At 39.9% G+C, this 21,558-nt stretch overlaps 1 protein-coding gene across 1 annotated transcript in view; it reads left to right on the top strand.

Annotated features, from left to right (window-relative positions):
- tyw1 (tRNA-yW synthesizing protein 1 homolog (S. cerevisiae)) overlaps positions 1-21,558 on the top strand; it is a 119,002-nt gene that overhangs the window by 17,715 nt on the left and 79,729 nt on the right. The window contains exons 8-10 of the mRNA XM_078422461.1: positions 2,242-2,365; positions 19,083-19,135; positions 21,379-21,497. Of these exons, the coding sequence (XP_078278587.1) occupies positions 2,242-2,365; positions 19,083-19,135; positions 21,379-21,497 (296 nt within the window). The remainder of the gene's footprint in view (positions 1-2,241; positions 2,366-19,082; positions 19,136-21,378; positions 21,498-21,558) is intronic.

Here is a 21,558-nt window from a genome sequence, read left to right as displayed (position 1 = left end):
TAGCCTAACTTTTAACAAGTTAGTTATGTTGTACCCAAACTCTCCAGAGAGAAGTGACCAAACTTGTAACGGTATTGCGAAGAGATAAGAGAGTAATAGGGCAGGAGAGGTACAGATCAAGGAAATATATCACAAGGAGATGGAACGGGTGCTGAGTTCATAAAGAATGAGGAGGGAAGCATGAGGTGTGCACAGAAACTGACGGGTGGAGGCTAAAGAGGGTAAAGATATGGGTATGATTACTAAAAAGGGTTAAAGGAACTGAAGATGTTTGGGAATGGTAAGGGAGCTGAGGTAATAAATATCTGGTAAGTGGAACAGAGTGCAGTCACTTTGATTTTACTTGTTGGCATGTGATCCAACACCTGTAAATCAAAGCTGTCAATGCCACAAGCTAAATCTTCTTGCACCCATCCTGACTCTCAAACCAAAGCCATCAGTAACCCAGACTAATTCATCACCAAATTGCATCAGCAAATGCACCTGCTATTAACAAGAAAGGAGAAAGAATGAATTAAAGATGAGGGTAAATAAACAAAGGTCAGATATAAGGAGGCAAAAGTATAATGGGAAGAAAGAAAAGTAACAGCGACAGAAAAATGTCTAAGGTAGACGGTTCTCCTACTTTTGAGGAAAATCCATTTATTTAAAAATATTATTGATCTATATTCATCCATTAACATTCGAATAAAATTAACATTCCACCCCTGGCCACCTTTCTTTTGTCAGCTCAGCTGCACCTTCCCTGTCTCCAGCAATCCACAGACTTTATTGACTAAAGTTAGAGAATGCTGACGATCAATGAATGAAACGTGTAGCATACAGTGATTATTTCCTCAAAGCGTCATATCAAATTCCTTTGCACTATTGTGATCTTAGTTTTATAATCACAGCCTGACTCAAGGAATGAATCAGAGTCAAGACTGGGATCACCTACATCAAAAGGAAGGTACATAAATCCAGAATCTGCCACTGAATCTCTGGAGCAGTCACTATGATAGCAATGTATGGACAAGCAGTGAGAAAGGCTTCCCAATAAAAGATAGTGAATCAATTCAGTAGCTCAAAATACATCCTGCAAAAATATTTCAACACATTTCTATCTCCCCAGTAATTGAACTATGTCTTTCTAGTACTTGTAATATAAATTACATTTTTCATCATAACAAATATTTTGGAAACTTTAATTATCATTTTCACTAAAGGGTTATCTCAAAAAAGATCAATAATCTAGAATATGAGCATGTGCAAGTGTGCCTGATTTTCTGTGTAGCTAGGACAATTTTGTCAGTTCTATTAAACCAATGTTTCTCTTAAAGCTTTGAGTGTTTTATTTTTGCATCGTACTGGTAAATATCTAATATCTTAAATCTGTGTATTTATTCCATGGTTATGTGCAGTGGTTTATTGTTATCCTTTCTGCCAGACTTTCTGGATTATCGTGGATAATATCGAGATTGAATTTGGACTGAAGTCTAGTGCTGAAATTATTCCATCAGGCACAATAGCCACTTTGAATGTCATTTTTAAGGGGGAATTTAGCTCATGGGAATTAACCCATCAAAACAGTAATTGAAGAGACAAAACAGTGACTTGTGGCCAGACATTGATACTGATGGAAATCAATAAGGCTAAGGATTTTATTCTCCATACCTTATAACTGGAGCGACTGTGCTTGTATACACTGGAGTTTAGAAGGATAAGAGGGGATCTTATTGAAACATATAAGATTATTAAGGGATTGGACACGCTAGAGGCAGGAAACACGTTCCCAATGTTGGGAGAGTCCAGAACCAGGGGCCACAGTTTAAGAATAAGGGGTAGGCCGTTTAGAACGGAGATGAGGAAAAACTTTTTCACTCAGAGTTGTGAATCTGTGGAATTCTCTGCCTCAGAAGGCAGTGGAGGCCAATTCTCTGGATGCTTTCAAGAGAGAGTTAGATAGAGCTCTTAAAGATAGCGGAGTCAAGGGATATAGGGAGAAGGCAGGAACGGGGTACTGATTATGGATCAGCCATGATCACAGTGAATGGTGGTGCTGGCTCAAAGGGCTGAATGGCCTACTCCTGCACCTATTGTCTATTGCCTATAATATCCATATTGCATGTACTTAAGAAAATAGATGTACTCCTGCTTTCAATTCCCAAAATGTCCATTATCTTTTGTATAGTGTTGCATGGTAGAAAATTTATTTCGTAACCTGTGATACTTCTTAATTCTGCTCCCTATCCTCTATGGCAGAAGGAGGAAGTGAACAAAGAAACAGCAAAGCTCAAATTGTCCAAGCGTGCCCTGCGGAAGAAAGTAACGGAAGAACCAAAAGAAATGATCACACCAGCACTTAGGAAGGCACTCACAAAGCAAGGTATGATTCAGTGAGAAGTTACCTCTGTTGGCCATAGATTTATATTTTGGTTTTCCACATGAGTAGCTTAACGTTTCATTAAATCATCCATAGGAAAGGCATTCTGTACAAAAAGATTAACCGTAGTGTTTGTGGTTGGTTTTCTGCCCCCTGTTTATGCTTCTCGTTCTGTGGCCCCTGTCTACCTTCTATTTGTCTTTTCTGTCGTTTTGCTTCCATCCCTCATTTGTTTCTCTCTTGCACATATTTGCAACAAATCTTTTCTTAATACAAAATAACTGCCAAAATTCTTGGCACATACAGCTTTGCGTTATGGTTAATATAGATATGAACTTGTTTCTAAGAATGCAATTCCCTCATAATGTGGGCGTTGCCTAGATATCTTCAAGTCATACAATCATAGAATCATGCAGCACAGAAAAGGGCCTTTCAGCTCAACTCTTCCATGCCGACCAGGTTTTATAACTGAGCAAGTCACACTTACTAGCATTTGGTCAATATCCCTCTAAAGATCACCTACTCATGTACGTCTAAATGTCTTTTAATCACCACCATTAATTATGCCCACCTCGTCGAGCTGCCATTGGTAGGTCATTCCATATATGCACCATCATCTATGGGGGAAAAAATTGCCCCTCGCACCTTTTTTTATTCTTTCCCCTCTCTGCCTTCCTCTGCTCCTCTACCATGAGGAAAAGATTATAACCATGTCGCTCATGATTTTATACATTTCTATAAGGTCACATCTCAGCCTCCTAGAAAAACATCCCAGCCTATCAAGCGTCTCCTTATAATTCAAGCTCTCAGGTCTTGGTAACATCCTGGTGAATCTATCCAGCTTAATGACATCCATCCTATAACAGAACAACCAGATCTAAACACTCCCAAATGTGGTCTCATGGGTAGCATGCAGTCCCAACTCCTGTACTCAATACCCTTGCCAATGAAAGCAAATGTGCCAAACACCTTTTCCATCACATGTCTTTCTGTATTGCAATTTTCAGGGAACTGTGTACTTCTACCCAAGTTCTCTCTGCTCTATAATAAACTCTATGTTTAGTTTAGTTTAGAGATACAGCATGGAAACAGGCCCTTCAGCCCACTGAATCCGAGCCGACCAACACTAGTTCTATCCTACACACAAACAATTTACAGAAGCCAATTAACCTGCAAACCCGCACATCTTTGGAATGTGGGTGAAAACCAGAGCACCCGGAGAAAACCCATGGGGTCACAGGGCGAACGTATAGACTCCGTACCGACAGCATCCATAGTCAGGATCGAACCCGGATCTCTAGCGCTGTAAGGCAGCAGCTCTACCGCTGTGCCACCTCCAATCTATGTAGACTTGCTATGTGAGTCCTGCTCTGGCTTGGCACACTAAAATGCATCACGCCACAATTGACAGGGTTAAATTCCATTTGCCATTCCTTGGCCAACCTTCCTCACCGATCCAAAACCTATTGTAAACTTAGTTAGCCCTCCTATCTGCCCACTATACCACCAATCGTGGTGTCATCTATAAATTTAGACAATAGACAATAGGTGCAGGAGTAGGCCATTCGGCCCTTCGAGCCAGCACCGGGATAATTTACTTATCCCGTTAACTACATTGTCATCCAAATCATTGATATAGATGGCAAATAACAGTGGAGCCAGTACAGATTCTTGCAGCATAGCAATGGTCACAGGCCTCCAATCAATAAAACAGCCCTCCAATACCCTGTAACCCCTTCCACTAAGTACATTTTGAATCCAGTTGGCTAGTTCATCCTGGATCCGATGTGAACTAACCTAGATTAGCCTTGCATGCAAAACCTTTCTAAAGTCCACTGCCCTGCCCTCGTGAAACATCTTGATGACTTCTTCAAAAATCTCTTATCGGAATTGTGAGACATGATAATGCAAGCACAAAACCATGCTGACTAACCTTAACCAATTCTAGCTTACCCAAGTGCTGGTAGATCACGGCCCTCAGAAACCCCTCCAGTTACTTACCCACGACTGATGTTAGGCTCATTGGCCTGTAGTTCCCTGGCTTGTCCCTACAGCCCTGCTTAAATAAAGGTGCAATGTTAGCCAACCTCCAGTCTTCTTGTACCTCTGATGAGGCAATTATCTCTGCTGTGGCCCTAGCAAGTTCTTCCCTAATTTCCCAAGGATATACTTAACCAGGCCCTGGGATTTTATACAATTTAATATTCTTTAAGACTATTAACACTTCCTCTTTTGTAATCCAACATATCACCACTAATTTCTCTCAAATCCTTTGCTCCATTCCTCCTGAGTAAATACAGTTGAGAAGTATACATTTAACATCCGTGTTATGTCTTATGTATTACACCATTGAAGTATTAATCATTTGTTTGATTGTAAATGGATATGCAAAGTGTTCTCTTATCACAAGAAAATACATGGAGCTTTTAATATCCAAATAAAAATCATGCTAAGATATTCAGTTAAGGATTGTGCCTTGCACAAACATTAAGAACGTGCTCAACAATGAAAAAGCACTTTGCCTCATTAACTGATATTTGATCAGCAGGCTTGCTGAAATTGAGCAGGTTATTAAGCGTAAATAATCATCTTACAAGGCAGTATTTTTATTATTCTTTGATTTAATAGGTTAATGGACACTAGTATAATTTTTATTAAACCCGGAACTGTGGATGATTTTTAACTATTAGTCTGTTTCACAGATGAGTAAAGATGAAGGAGGTGATTTTTTGTGCATTTTAGCTATTATTAAAACCTATGAATCTCATCACACATTTATTGAACTATTCCATATGTTTTGGCAGTACAACTCTTGTCATTCTGTGGATATCTAGATCCTGACATTTGTCTACAACATGCCTTTTGGCTGTTTGTCCATATTCCTTGAACTGCAGTTATTTTTAGTTTAATCATTGGTCATTATTTTGTTAATCCTTTCCATTGATTAATCTGAATGCCTCATTAATCTTAAAAATGGTACGTCTTTAATTTTCCTGTTAGTTCAGTTATTTGATACATAAGCATCAGCCTCTGTAGCACCTCCAGGTGAAGCAGCAATTGAGTTGCACCTCTTCCAGTTTTGTGTACAGATATTTATAGATTTTAGCCATAATGCCAATGACTCTGGGGTATTTACAAAGACAAATACTCCAGGTACGTCACTCCCCATCCATAATAATACGCTGTACTAAGGTACTCAAAATGTAATTCCCTCAGCCTTTTCAATTTACATTTTGCTTCACAAAATGTTTTTAGGAAGGCAACTGTTTTGTAAATTGTGGATACATAGAACATAGAAAATAGGTGCAGGAGTAGGCCATTTGGCCTTTCGAGCCAGCACCGCCATTCAATATGATCGTGGCTGATCGTTCAAAATCAGTACCCCATTCGCTTGATTCCGTTAACCCTAAGAACTATATCTAACTCTCTCTTGAAAACATCCAGTGAATGGGCCTCCACTGCCTTCTGTGGCAGAGAATTCCACGGATTCATAACTCTTTCGGTGAAAACGTTTTTTCTCATCTCAGTCCCCTATTCTTAAACTGTGACCCCTGGTTCTGGACTCCCCCAACATCGGGAACATTTTTCCTGCATCTAGCCTGTCCAATCTAGGCTGTCCAATCCCTTAAGAATTTGATGTGTTCGTATAAGATCCCCTCTCATCCTTCTAAATTCCAGTGAATATAAGCCCAGTCGATCCATTACCTCTATTAGACAATAGACAATAGACAATAGGTGCAGAAGTAGGCCATTCTGCCCTTCGAGCCAGCACCACCATTCAATGTGATCATGGCTGATCATTCTCAATCAGTACCCCGTTCCTACCCTCTCCCCATAACCCCTGACTCTGCTATCATTAAGAGCTCTATCTAACTCTCTCTTGAAAGCATCCAGAGAATTTTAGTCGTGACTCTGGCCAGTTAACCTACCAACTACTCCACTGTGTTGGATATATATTTCCATATTAACTTTGCTTCAATAACTGCAATTTACACGAATCCTACATTAATCCCAAGTTTATTGTCCACACTCTCTTATGAACAACCCCAGCATCCCAGGTTCTATTATTCACCTACACATTAAGGGCAATTTACTCAGGCCAGTTAGCCTACCATGCCTTTCGAATATGGAAGGTAAGCAGACCCTCTGAAGTGAACTCCAGAGTTACAGGGAGAATGTGTGGACCACATAAATAGCATCTGAGGACAGGATTGAACCGAGTCTAACGATGTGGGGGCAATGGCTTTACAAATTGTACCATTGTATTTCCACATGATGCCTCCCAAATCTATGTATTTTTCCACACACTGGGATAAAACCCATGCAATTGTATAGTTCTGTTTAAAGCCTTTTTGCTCTGTCTAGGATTTCTATTTTTTGGAATCTGATCATATAACATTTATTGGCTTCCTTTCTATAGAGTTATGAATCAGTGAAGTCTTACATTACCCAATTCTGATCCTAAACCATTGGACGGTCCCAACCAAATAGGTAGATTGGTTTTCCATGGAAATAACCTTCCTATTCTCTAAACACTCAATGCTATCATATAGGCTTGCTTCTGATTTGGAATTGTATCCCCATATGCTTGAGTCTTAAGAAGGGTTCCAACCCAAAACATCACGTATTCATGTTCTCCAGAAAGGCTGCCTGACCTGCTGAGTTACACCAGCACTTTGTTACACCAGCATTTTCCCCCATAAGCTTGCATTTGTCTGTAAACGTTGTCAGCCTTTAACTTTCAGAACAGGTTTTTCAGTAGCACAAAGTTTAACATCCCCTCTGTTCTTATTGAAGCTTTCTTGGGGCAAAAATAAATATTGAAATTGTAAACCTTTGATGCTTTGACACTTGTCTCCATGAAATCACCCCAGTCTTGTTATTCATCATTCTTTTTAGTTGTTGAGTTGCTGAGTCGCTTGTATAACAGTGTTTTTGAAATATCAGAGGTTTTCACTATGTGTCAACATTGTGAAGCTGGTCTCTTGTAAGATTACATCTATTGTATAGTATTCAATGTGAATGTGGCATCACAAGGGATACATTTGTGCATTAATGTAGTTTTGACATCAATTAGAACTAATTCAAATATGATACTAAGTTCATTTAATTTACTTCACTCACTTATGTATGGTTAGAAACTAGTTAAAATACACATTAAAGATTGAATGAATGAATGAATGAATGAATGAATAAGTTTATTGGCCAAGTATGTGCATATTCAAGGAATGTGTATTGGTGCTCCGCTCACAAATGACAACACAAACATACAGTTAACTATTAAGAATAAAGCATAAACACATCAAAACAATAAGGATACAACATTATGGTCTAAACATGTGGGTGAAAATAAGCCAGAGCAAAAAAGAGACCAGTCTTTTGGTTATTGAGTAGAACTACTACTCGTGGAAAAATGTAGTTCAGTTATTTGATACATAGGCATCAGCCTCTGTAGCACTTCCAGGTGAAGCAGCAATTGAGTTGCACTTCTTCCAGTTTTGTGTACAGATATTTATAGATTTTTGCCATAATGCCAATGACTCTTTGGGGTATTTACAAAGACAAATACTCCAGGTACTCAAAATGTAATTCCCTCAGCCTTTTCAATTTCTCTCTCCCTTTCTCTCTCTCCCTTTCTCTCTCTCCCTTTCTCCCTCTCCCTTTCTCTCCCTTTCTCCCTCTCCTTTTCTCTCTCCCTTTTACTCTCTCTCCCCTTCTTTCTCCCTTTCTTTCTTTCTCTCTCTCAATCACTTTCTCTGTTTATCTTCCATCTTTCTTTGGCTACACAATCTCCCCAACCCAGAGATTTCTGTCTGGTAATGGGTTCAATGGCTGGCTGTCAGTGGCTATTGAACATGCTGAGTTTAAAAAGGCACCATTGTATCTGACTGGGATTCTGCATATCTGGACATCATGTGGGCTGATTGTTTGATTGCCTTGGGCGGTGCTTATTGTAGGTGAATATCTTGCTAGCTAACAGCATTATGCTGCCTCACAGAAGAGATTTTGGAGAATGGAATTATGTAGCCCTGTCATAGAGGAATAAGGATGTAACAAAAAACGGACAACGGAAGCTAGTTTAAAGAAGTCCTGGTGTTTGGAGATTACTTATTAAATGTGTGGTGTGTAATCATGTGTTCCGCTATTTCCAGTTGAATTAAGGTCCCTGCAAGCATTGTCCTGATGTAATCACGCATTCCATCAGCACATGACTCAGTTATTTGCCGCATTCCCACATTAATTAACAACAAATTGAGTGCTACGATGTGTTTAAAGGCATCTCAGATTATCTGAATTTGCTTGTGATAATTCTCATTTTCTAGCTGTCAGGATAGAATCCAGTTTATCTTTGAAAGTTTGGTTTGCTGAAATGTTTACCAACACTTGCTATCGAGATAATCAAGGAAACAAAAATTGACACAAGGAACTGCAGATGCTGGAATCTAGAGTAGGAGGGTCCCGACCCGAATTGTCGCTTTTGCATGTCCTCCAGAGATGGTGCCTGACTCACTGAGTTACTCCAGCACTTTGTGAATGAGGTGCAGGGACGTGTATCAATAGTCCTAGTATCAATAGTCATATAGCGTGGAAACAGGCTCTTCAGCCCAACTTGCCCACACTGTCCCATCTGCACTAGTCCCACATGCCTGCGTTTGGCTCACATCCCTCTAAACCTGTCTTAATGTACCTAAATGTTTCTTAAACCGCTGAGAAATGCCACCAATTGTTTTCAGGCAGTATGTGGAATAACCTATGACTATTTGGCTAACACAAAGTGCTGGAGTGACTGAGCGGGTCAGGTAACATCTCTTGGAGAAATTTGATAGGGTACATTTCAGGTCGGGACCCTTCTGCAGACTGATTGTAGAGGCGGGAGACCGGAAGCAAGAAAAGACCAGGCCAAATCAGGGCCATTAACAGGTGACCCCAGCCAGGGTGGTTCCCTGATAGGTCACTTGTTGGTTAGGGACAGTGATCCCGAGGGATACATCGTGGCAAACTGTGGAGCTGGCTAACCAACTGTTAGTGGAGGAAGGAGGGAAGGGGGAGGGGGAGGGGAGTGTTTGTAAAAGTTACCTAAAACTAGAAAGTTCAACATTCATAATGCTGGGTTGTAAGCTACCCAAACGAAATATGAAATATGTCTATTTGGTGTTACTTATTCAATTTTACTTTTACACCATTGCAGCCATTTTCATTCCATGGGCTTGTGTTTTTATGTGAAGCCTTTACATGATATGTTATGGACGTCATTTCCCTCTCTGTTATTCAAAGTAAAATTATCAAGCAAGGCATGGTTTTTCCTAAAAAAATCAACATTGCCCTTTTCCAGTCAATTCACATCTGTCCGATGTCACTGGTAATTATTTCTCTGATTGCTCCTGGAATTTTCCCCACCATCCCTCAGCTACCACCTCGGGCTCCTACCAAGCCAAATTTGTATCCAGTTGGCTTGCTCACCCTGGATCTCATGTGATCTAACCTTATGGACTAATGTATCATGCGAGACCTCGACCATTTCTCGTTAATCTAATAATGTAGGGAAGACTATGGCCAGGGCCTCTCCGTTTAAATTTTTTTTTTGCTTCCTTTAACACCTGGGGATGCATTCCATCTCAGAGTGGTAGAGGTCACTGTGAATGCATGGTACTGTGATCATTTTGTGAATGCTACATCTTACTGCCACAGTGCTCCAGCGAGGAATTGTTTAGAATGCTGATGAAGCAGGCTGCTTTGTCCTCTATAGTGCCAAAGCCGTACTCGTACAAGCAGGCGCAAAGTATTTATACTCCTGACATGCTTTGTAGATAAGTCAGCCGCTGAAGAATATCTGACCTCCGATTTGTCCTTCATTCATTTTGGTTCAGTTGTTGATCTCTATGTGTGTTTCTAGTATCATAGGGGCAAACTCCTTTCATGACCTGAGGAATGAATAGAACTAGACACTGGATGTTTCTCAGAGAACATCCCACTTATCTTCAGTGGTGCAGATTTCCACTTTCCACAGTTGCGCAGCTGGAAGATCTTCTGAGAGGCTTCAGACACCTGCCGCCTGCTCCGGAGACCTGGGTTCGATTCTCACCGTGGTAGCTGTCTAGACAGTTAAAATAGACATTTAAGCACTGTTTTTTGAAAAGTTCTCTGGTATGTCTAAAATGCAGGACAAAAACTAACAAGCTGGTTCTACCCATTCAGATTGCTGTCACCCCAATAGCAAAGAGATGGAAGTAATACAAAGTACCATTACTTTAGATGTTCTTGCCAACAACCTGCTCATGGATGCATTTGTTTGGGTTTCACCAAGTGCTGCAATTGCTCACCATTTATCAAGATTTGCATGACCTCTTTTGGTGGCAAGGTGGTGCAGCATATGGAGCTGCTGCCTCACAGCACCAGAGACCTGGGTTTGGTCCTGACCTCCGGTGGTGTCTGAGTAAAGTTTGCATGTTCTCCTTGTGATTGCATGGGTTTCCTCTGGGTGCTCTGGTTTCTTCCCACTACCCAAAGACATGCAGGTTTTTGTGTTAATTGGCTTCTGTAATATTGCCGCTAGTGTGTAGGGAATGGATGAGAAAGTGGAATAACGTAGAAGTAATGTGAATGGGTGATTGAAAGTCAGCGTGGACTTGGTTTCCATGCTGTATCTCTAAACTAAACTAAAACTTAAGATGGAAGTACAAATACAATAAATCACTAGATTATGTAAGGGTTACATTGCTGGGAAATATCCACAAGCTGAATTTTCAGTAAGTTGGAAACAAACAATTTCCCCCCAAATTGTAACATGACATTTTTAGCCTTTGGGCACTGATTTGTAAAGAGTAAACCAGGGATGGTCACTGTAGGTGATCGGAGTTGCAGGTGCAAGTGTTTGTCTAAATGCAGTCCAGGTGGAGTGACAGTGGGAGCTGATCTGCTTAACAGCCAGAAAGCTATCGGCAGTTTAATAACATAAACTGTGTACTAAGGAGAGGTGGGTGAGGGTCATAATGTTTGATCTTACCTGAAGGAGAATTTGGAGAAGGGATTGGCTTTTTCTATGCCTAATTTCTATATTATGCTGATAAAATACTATAACTGAGAGAAGTCTGAGAAAATTTGGGTAAAGTAAGATTTTCCTAAATCAGGTCTTACGTAACCTGGGAATCCGCTGCAGGAATGTTTATATCTGTACCCACCACAGGTTTTCCTGACTTTGGACATATTTTCTCAAACTGTAATATATACAATTTTATTTCTATTGGAACAAAAACAAGATCTATATGCCATTTTAAAATGTCATGCAATACGATCTCCCAACAGGTCACATTGTAAATACATCATTTCTTTTTGTGCACAACCCGCAGGCATTGCCACTTTCATTTCACTGCACATCGTGTATGTGTATGTGATAAATAAATTTGACTTGACTTGATGCATTTATTGTTGGAAAATATGTGGAACAGCAGGAGTTCTGCTTTCTGCAGAAATAAACAAGAACAAAATAAGAATGACAGATTTTTCAGTTTTCAAGTAAGTCTCAGTATACAAATATGAAATGGAGACATTTTTGGGTTAGCTGTAACAGTTTTCATTATCAAACGCTTTGCCTCAATATCAAAGAATAAAGGGTAAGTTTTCAAGAGATGGCTTCAGGAGGAAAGATTAAATTGAGGAAAAGAAAGTGTATTGAGCTTTATTATTTATAGGTTTGGCAGAAATCTATTCTTAAATGCAATTGTTGTAATGTCATATCAACAAATGTTCCCTTTTAAATCAATGAACAGCTTATTTATTGTGCTGCTTTTCTCCTGCCGTCTGAGTAGAATGATGAAAAAAATTGTCACATTTTCTGCAACTTGTCTTGTCCTTGAAAAACTAAGTCCCCAAGTTGATCAATAGTAACTAAAAGCTCAGAAGGACAATGATAAAGTATAACCTAGAGTTTCCAAGCAGCATTATTCATCAGATATTTTTTAGACACTGATTAGTAATAATTCTCATAATTTAGTTTTCAACATGTGGTACACAATGCATGTAAAGATTTGGCATTGTCAATCTTCTATCGTGCTTTAAACATTTTCTTTTACTATTATCCATTATTGTCTGGTTTCTGACTTAATTATTTAAACAACATTTCTTGATCTCTATCAGTAGATCTGCTGCAAAAGACAGTCTTCAAGATCAGAAAAGTTAAGTTGTCAGCTTTCATCTGTGATATTTTCACATGTGAGGGCTCCATTTAAAACAGCAGGGAGAGAGGGTGGGGGTGAGGGTGGGGGAGGTGGGAGCCATGGTGGAAAACCTCACCTTAGGAGCAGATGCAGCAGAGACGGAGTCATTGAGTCATTGAGAATATGGGATAACTGATGGTGGCCTGGTGTTCATCAGTGGGGTCATGGGGCATATATGAGGAGGTGTCCCAAGAGTTCCTGGCCTGGCCTCAGCACATAGGTCTGCCAGACTATAATGGCATCTCCCTTGTCAACGGGTTTGACGGCAATATTAGTGTTGGTGTTGAGTGAGCAGACCGCTGCACGTTTGGAGGGGGTGGGATTGTAGTGGGTGAGGGGAGTGGAAAATTTGAGATGGTTGATGTCATGGCACCAATTGGAGATGAAAGGGTCAAAAGGGAGTAGAAGGCCAGCAAGGGGAGCCCAGGCGGAGGAGGAATGTTGGAGACAGGAGAAGGGGTCGTCATTCGGAGGTGAGGATTCCTTGGCTGAAAAATAGGCATGGTGGCGGAAGTGATGGAAGAAGAGCTCGACGTCTTGGCTGGATCAGAACACGTTGAGTGTTGGCACAGGGGTACAAAGAGAAGGCCTCTGCTGAGGACAGATCATTCAGCATTGTAGAGGGGGAGGTTGGGAGGGGAGAATGCTGAAAACATGACAGGGTTTGGGGCTGGGGTCAGACGCAGTGTCTGTGGAGGGCAGAGAAGACATGCAATTTGATGAAAGGGGCCAAAGCCACAGTACCCAATCTGTTGTCTCGCCTAATATCTAAGTAAAGACCTTTCAAGCAGCTCTGTAATAAATTACTAATTTCCCTTAATAATTTTAAATTATTTGGAAGTTCTTATCTAGAAGGTATCATGTTAAATTGTTCAGATTATGGCACAATAAAATAAAGCATTTAGCATCAAGCCCCATACTGTATCTGACAGTGATTAATGTGTTTCATTTTCTGGCACTGACATCCCTCATGATGACAAAAAATCATCAAAAGTATAAATTCACAGTGAGAGTACATGCACTGACCTCTCAACCTTGCTAATTATGGAAATAAATGACATTTTCACATCGGCCTGGCTTTGCAGCATCTTTGAGCTGTTTATCTCTCGTGTGATTATGAATTAAAATGAGTTGAGATTGATACAAGAACAAATGAGTTATGATAGTTGCTCGCTTGATTGAAAGCACACCTGGAACCGATCATTGCTACTGAGATATTTTTTACTTCTACCAGAACATTTTGCATGTTTGTGAATTCTAAAATATCACAATCTGCTAACAGCTGTTTAATGTTGTTTTATAATGTATTCCTTTCGAGACTTGCAATCAATCCTTTAGAATGTACAGTATTTTCTTCTGCATTTCACAAAGATTGATTTTTATTTCCTTTGTATTTTTGCCATTAAAAATATCATTAAGTTCCATCTTCTGAAAGGTTGTTAAGGTTCACTAATCTATTGCTGTGTGATTATTCATCCTTCACTAAATGTTTCCAGTCAGTGTGAAGCTGTTATCAACAAAGTTGCATAAATACTAGGTTTAATTTCAAGGGCATCTTGAGTCTAAAACAAACTGCTGTTATAATTTTGATAAATCATGAGCGATGCTCCATTGGAACAGGCTAATGTTACCTTGAAAAGAAAATTGAGTGTTGAGAATTTTTTTTTAAACGTAGTACAATGATTCCAGTGACGGGTTCCAAGTCAGGGACTTGCAGAGATACAGATGGAATCATAGTTATAATGGGATCAAAGGAGACCCTTAGGGCCATCAGTCAGTGCTAGCTCTCAGTAACTTATTAATTCCCATTCTCCCATTTGTTTCCTTGTAGCCTTGCAAATTACTGTGCTTTTTACTTTAAATCTGTGTGCAGTGACCTTTCAATAATTTGTTAATAGGAGTAAGATTAAATATATTATGATTACAGAAAAGATTAAGGGTGTGCGACAGGGAATTTTTAAAAGCCTGATCCATACGTATACTGTGTAGCTGAGCTGAAAATCCAACTTATTTTGAACAGTTTCACAATTTTAGATGTGATTAGAGATCAGGAATAGATTTTGTGGTTCTGATGTTTAATATATTCAGAAGGAAGCTGGATAACTATTTGGATGAGTGCTGTGTGTCTTATGCTGGGATGCATAGACTCAGATGGTTATCTAATACTATGATATCTCCTGTACATTACTGGTTTAAAGATGAAATAGAGGGAATATTCATTTATATGGATGATAGACACAGAATGTTGGAGTAACTGCGGGGCAGGCAGCATCTCTGGAGAGAAGGAATGGGTGACGTTTCAGGTCAAGACCCTTCTTCGGACTGATTTATCATTTTAAAGGCAATTGTTTTCTTTTTTAACATTCAATGAAAAATGCCATGGTCCAGCATGAAGTTCTCAGTATTAGAGTACAGATGCCAATCTCTACACTGCGTACTTTAAACTTAAGGTAAAGGAAGATTTTAACTACTTAATGCAGCTTGAAGTAAATCTATGGAATGGACATCCAGGAAGCAGTGGAGCAGCTAATGTGGTAGAAATATCTGAGGAACGTTTAGATAATTGGGTGTTGAGGGATACTTTGAAATTGGGCTCATGGACTGCAGGATCTTTTCCAGCGTTGTGGATGCCAAAGTTGCTGTTGGTTCCTATAACATCAAACATCTGTTCAACATTATGGCCGAGTGCTGGTTTTCCCTTGTTTGTCTTGACATTTTTGTTCATTGTTTCTTCATCCTCCGCCTCTCTTCCTTGTGGCTAGCTCTCAAAATCCACTGATATGAAGTACAGTATGTAAGGACCCTTCAATGAGAGGACACCTTCCCACCTCTCCTTATCTACACCCTTCTGTCTCCTTTTCACTTCTAGCCTTTGTCACATACTCCACGCATCTGCCAATCAACCCCTCCCCCTCACCTGTATCTCTGTGATCAGACTTTGTGTCTTTTTCAGTTTTCTCCTCCCCCATACCCCAATCAGTCAGAAAATGCAAAATATCACCTATTTATTCCCTCCCCAGATGCTGCCTGAGCTGCTGAATTCCTTCAGCACTTTGTGTTTTGCTCAAGATTCCAGCATCTGTAGTGGCATGTGTGTTCATCCAGCACTAAGCTTACCTGCTGCTTGCCCCTGATTTCCTTCCGTTTGCAAAATAAATTTCCACATCTCTCTATCTAATTAAATGTTTTGCCTGTCAGTTATCCGTAGGATATGGGAAATGTCTGGTGGGCAAAGCATGCCAATTAGCCCTATTGTTATGTTGATTAAAATCCACCAGTTAAATGATCTATGATAATTGGTTTTAAAGTTCTAATCAAAAACCTCTAATTGTATAAAGAAACAGATCATAAATATCTTCAGAAAAAGAGACATTTAGTGAAAATACAACCTATTGGACAAACCATCAATCTCCGCAAGTATGCAATCAGTTCCTGACAAGCTACTGATGCGTTTTCACCTCCAAGTACAATGTGCAAATAAAAGCGACATTTAAAACACAAATATATTAGAAAATAATAAGTCAAACTTGCCACTAAATTTACTCAAATATGAGGAAAATCTGCAAATGCTGAAAATTCAAACCAAGTCTGTGAAAGGAAACATTGGGTCCCAAGGGCTCAGTAACGTACATTTCATTCTATTACTATATTACACAAAAAAACTTTTGCCTGTTTCACAATTCCCTTAAATATGTTTAACAAGGCGAATGGTCTTCTGCTTGAGTCCTTACGTATATTGCCCACCTTGCATGTGTAAAATTTAAAATAAATCTTTCTCACTTGTTGGCTATTATATTAAAGGCAGCTAGTTTGTCTCAGTGCAAGAAGCTGCAGATACTGTACCACCATAAATTTTAACTACGTTAACTCTGTTGCTTATGAAAAACGATTATGATTATGAGAAGGAGGTATAGGGAGGGTATTACTTGAAGTTAGGGAATTCAATGTTCATACTGCTCATCTCCACCACATCTACACCCAAGATGGGGCTTTCCACTCTACGACATCCAAGATGTCCTTTCATTCATTAAACATGGTAGACCCTCTGGCTGTTGAGGATGGAGGCCTCACCCACATGTCCTCTGTGTCCCGCATCTCTGCTCTCGCTCCTCCTCCCTCCAGACAGAACAAGGATTGAGATACCCAGGTCTTCACTTTTCACCCCACCAGCCCCCGCATCTAACATCGCATTCTTCAACATTTCCGCTACTTTCAACATAATCCCACCACCAGTCACATCTTCCTGTCCCCACCTCTTTCCACCTCCCGTAGATACCAATCTCTCCACAACTCCTTGCTTCACTCTTCCTTTCCCACCTAAGGTGCCCCTTCCCCTGGCATTTCTCCTGCAACCACTTGAGATGTAACATCTATTATTTTGCCCCTCTTCTCTGTGCCCCACTCAGATGTGCACTTCTTCTCCCATTTTCCTTCCCTCCCCATCCCTTTCTATCCATATCACTTCCTCTGGCTTCACAATTTACTCCTCTGCTTATCTTGTATCATTTTGGTTTATTTTCACCTCTGGCCTTTGTTCACCCATCAGGCAATCCCCCCCCCCGTATTCACCTATCACTTTATGGACCTCTTCTCAGCTTTATTCCCCTCTCTCCCCCTTTCCCCTCCACCCCAGTAAATTAATCTGAAGAATGGGCCAGACCTGAAATGTCACCTATATGTGTCAGGGATGTTATTTGACATGCTGAGTTACTCCAGCACTTTTTTGTTGTTGTAAACCAGTATCTGCAGTTCCTTGTGTCTAAATTATGGTGTAATAAATTGACAGGCATCTGGAAACACAGAGTTACTCTTGCAGATTAAAAGCATCTTATCTGCTTTTCATTCCTCCAATAAAGAGATAACCCCATTGTTATAATCAAATACAATACAATAGAATTATTTTGTTGGTTTTGAGAACTTATTGTGTCAAATGTCAGTCATCTGTGTAAACATATCATGAAAAGATACAAAGTGCTGGAGTAACAGCAAGTCAGGCAGCATCTCTGGAGAACATGGATAGTCGGAATCAGTCTGAAGAAGGCCCCGACCCGAAATGTCACCTATCCTATTTCACCAGAGATGCTGCCTGACCCTCTGCGTTATTCCAGCACTTTGTGTCTCTTTTTTGTAAACTAGCATCTGTGGTCCTTCTTTCTACTTTTTAAACATATCTTGGTTAGTTTGAAGAACTCATTATGCTAAGTGGTTTTAACCTGTAGAATCTGCACAACTGGGGCTAACTAAAGGCGATCTTTGTCAACATAGGTGCGTTGTGCTGAGTTCAATTAGCGATTATACTTGTAGCATTAATAAAAGACTGGGAGGTTTATGATATCAATGTGGATACAATAGAAATAGGTTGTAGGCTGGTTATCAATAGTTTCTAATATCTTTACCTCTGCCTCTTCATTTCAACACAATTTGTAAGCAAGTTCAACAGTTCAACAACAGTTCAACAGAGCTTTATTTGTCATTCGGTACCAAGGTACCGAACGAAACTACATAGCAGTCATACACAAAAAAGAACACAAGACACATAACCCCAACACAAACGTCCATCACAGTGACTCCAAACTCCCCCTCACTGTGATGGAGGCAACAAAACTTCCACTCTCTTCCCCACGCCCACGGACAGACAGCTCGTCCCCGACTGACCCGCACAGTCCCCGCAAGGGTATTCTTGTTCAAAGATTGTGAAAGGATTTCTTTTGTGTAACAAGCTGGTTTTATTCATTGGATTTTAAATAAAAACAATATAAATGAGCATCGTGACCCTTGGGTCTAATTCCTTTTAGAGTGGTTCTGTGAAGCAGCTATATTAGTCACAAATGATATGTTGGTAACTGAATGCCAGCTGTAAAATTTAGATCTTGATCAAGATAATTATGTTTAACATTATTTGTTCGCATTGTATTTGATGATGGAGTAAATTATATAGGATGTAAACATTGCCCACATAGCTTTACCTTGTAGCTCACATAGTGACATATTTTCATTGTTTTGATTGATTAATTGATTGAAAGATGCAGTTTGGAAACAGGCCCTTTGGCCCACCAAGTTCAAACAATTGGAATTCTTTATTCACTTTAATAAGACATTGGAGTAGAATTGGGTCATTTGGCCCATTGAGTCTACACCGCCGTTCAGTCGTGGCTGATCTATCTTTCGCTCTCAACACCATTCTCCTGTCTTCTCCCCATAACCTTTCACGCCCTTACTAATCAAGAACCTGTCAATCGCAGCTTTAAAAATACCCATAGACCTGGCCTCCACAGCTGTCTGTGGCAATGCATTCCACATATTCACCGCCCTCTGGCTAAGGAAAGCCCTCCTCTGCTCCTTTATAAACGTACATCCTTTTATTCTGTTGATGGCCTAGGAGGGAGAGATCGTACAAATAATTTCTTGAAGTGAGAAATGATAGAAATGCCAGTAGTTTGGACCTATGACCAGTTTATTGAAACCTGTTATTGAAAAGTAATGGAGTGAATAATGTTATTTTCCAGGATACCGCCTGATAGGAAGTCACTCAGGTGTGAAGCTCTGCAGATGGACCAAGGTAGCTGACAAATTTATATTCCTAAATCTTTTAATGCTTTCTTCATGTAGCTTGTATGAAATCGCTCCGCAAGAATGACTTTATTTTGTTAGAAACAAAATGTGTTGAAAGAACATTTAAAGAGTGCAGTCAATAATAAGCTGCTTGCCACAGGCGCAGAGAAAGATATCACTGGTTGTGGACTGTACTGAGCCTTAAAATGCACCTTTATTTATTCAACACGGTATTTTGTAATCAGCAACATTTTGCAAAGTAAATGATTAATTGGAATCAAACAGTATTTGCATGTGTGTTTTCATGAATGTTGAATCAAAAAATTTAATAATCATAAAGATGAAAACATTTAAAACTATAACTATTTCCATCAAATATTTTTTTAGCATTTTCACTATTATTGAGCAAAATCAGTCAAGTATTTATTATCATATGCACAAGTACGACGGGTTATTGCTACAATGAAAATCTTGGTTACAATAGTTTGCAGCCACACAGACAAAGACAAGGAATAAAAACATAAAATACACATAAGGTATTCAAGCCAACAAAAAGAAAAAGACTTTGCAAAAAAAAAACACAAGCCATTGCCATTTGTGTAAAAGCACAATTAGAACACGTCCATGGCAGAATTAGCAGTGGGCCTTAATGTTGTATTGGTATCGGAACCCTTCTTCATACTGATTGTGGTGAGAGTGGTGGGAGAAAGCCAGAAGAGAGGAGGGGTAGGACATAACCTGCTGAGTGATAGGTGGATACAGAGAAAGTTTTTTTTTGATAGGCAGATGGTTGGACAAAGGCCGGAGATAACAAGACAAAGCATGGGCGATAAGTATTGAAGAGTTATGAATTTGTGAAGCCAAAAGAAGAAAGATAGGTGGAAGATGAGGGGTGAAGGGAGAAATCGATGCAAGTCCAGGTGGGGCGCAGGGAAGAGGGGAGGGAAGGAAAGGGATTAAAAAACCCCAACCTTTTCTTCCCTGTGGATTGAGACCAGGAGAGGCAAATAAGAGTATTGAGGCTTGGGGGAGGGAGAGAGTTAAGTTCTGATGAGGACATTTGCTAAAGTGTTGAGATTCTGGAGGGCTGTGGCAGTTGGTACAACTAGCAGTGAGAGGGAGGGTGTGGTGGTTGTCATTAAATTAAACAAAACCCATACGACTGAGATCACAGCAGGAGACTGGGATTACCAGTGAAGTTTCTGCTTGATTCTGCTGCAGTGATTTAAGCAACATGATTGAATCTCAGTAAAGGTGCCTAGTAACAAATGCTCCTGAGCACATTGTAACCGAATTACCTTTCGGTTTTCCAGTGGAATTAATGATTTGTTTATCACATGTAATGACATAATTCCCCATGCAAACTTTAAGCCCTAACTTTCTCATACTTTATTTGTCAAATCAGTGTCTGAATTTGAAGATTCGTCCATCTGCTCCTGCACCATACTTTATATGCGTTATATATTATACCTCCCATAAGTTCATAAGTTATAGGTGCAGAATTAGGCCATTTGGCCCATCAAGTATACTCTGCCATTCAATCATGGCTGATCTGTCTTTCCCTCTCAACCCCATTCTCCTACCTTCTCCCCATAACCCCTGACACTTGTACTAATCAAGAATCTACCTGCTTCATGAAGTTAGGCCTGATCATGCTGGACCACCCTGCTTTTTAAAATCGCTGCTGTTGGCCTGCTCATCACTGCACACACCTTGTCTGGTCGTACAACATTGTTCTCACTGGCCTTCAGCAGCCTAGGTGCTGAGCAAAGTGGTCTGTGCCACAGGTGGCAAAGTTCAAAGACCCTGCTCCCTACAGTACCAAGGCAGGGGCTCGTGAGATATACAAATGACTTGAAATATTTCTTGACATTCAGGGAGAATGAAAATGAAAATATATATTTGTAAAAGTTAACTTAAAGGATATAAAAAACTTGGACGTAGACACAAGAAATGCTGGAGTAACTCTGCAAAAACTTGGAAATATTTACTGGGCTAAACTAAAATAATTCAATAATTATCTTTGCTTCGTAATTCATAGATTTAAACTCTAAAATCTTGTGAAATCAGTGAGATCTTAGAGCTACTACCTAGGCCATTTAAACATAGGAATGTCAGTAGAATCACCGCCAAAACTCAGTCAGTCGGGTGTATAAGTGTTGTATTTGCATATTTTAATGTTTAAATGCATGTGTGGAATAAAGGCCTTAACTTGTAACATTTGCTGCATCCATTTCTTTGTTTCCACAGTCCATGCTTCGAGGTCGAGGTGGCTGTTACAAACACACGTTCTATGGGATTGAGAGTCATCGTTGTATGGAGACAACCCCCAGTCTAGCCTGTGCCAATAAATGTGTCTTCTGCTGGAGGTAAGAAGCAGATAAAAGCACATACTAATTTGGTTGATTTCTCTAAGTTTTACTTGATTAG

The sequence above is a fragment of the Rhinoraja longicauda genome, chromosome 26 (assembly GCF_053455715.1).
Source record: "Rhinoraja longicauda isolate Sanriku21f chromosome 26, sRhiLon1.1, whole genome shotgun sequence".
Lineage (NCBI taxonomy): Eukaryota > Metazoa > Chordata > Chondrichthyes > Rajiformes > Arhynchobatidae > Rhinoraja > Rhinoraja longicauda.
Note: the sequence above shows the minus strand (reverse complement) of the source record. Positions and strands in the feature narration are given on the sequence as shown.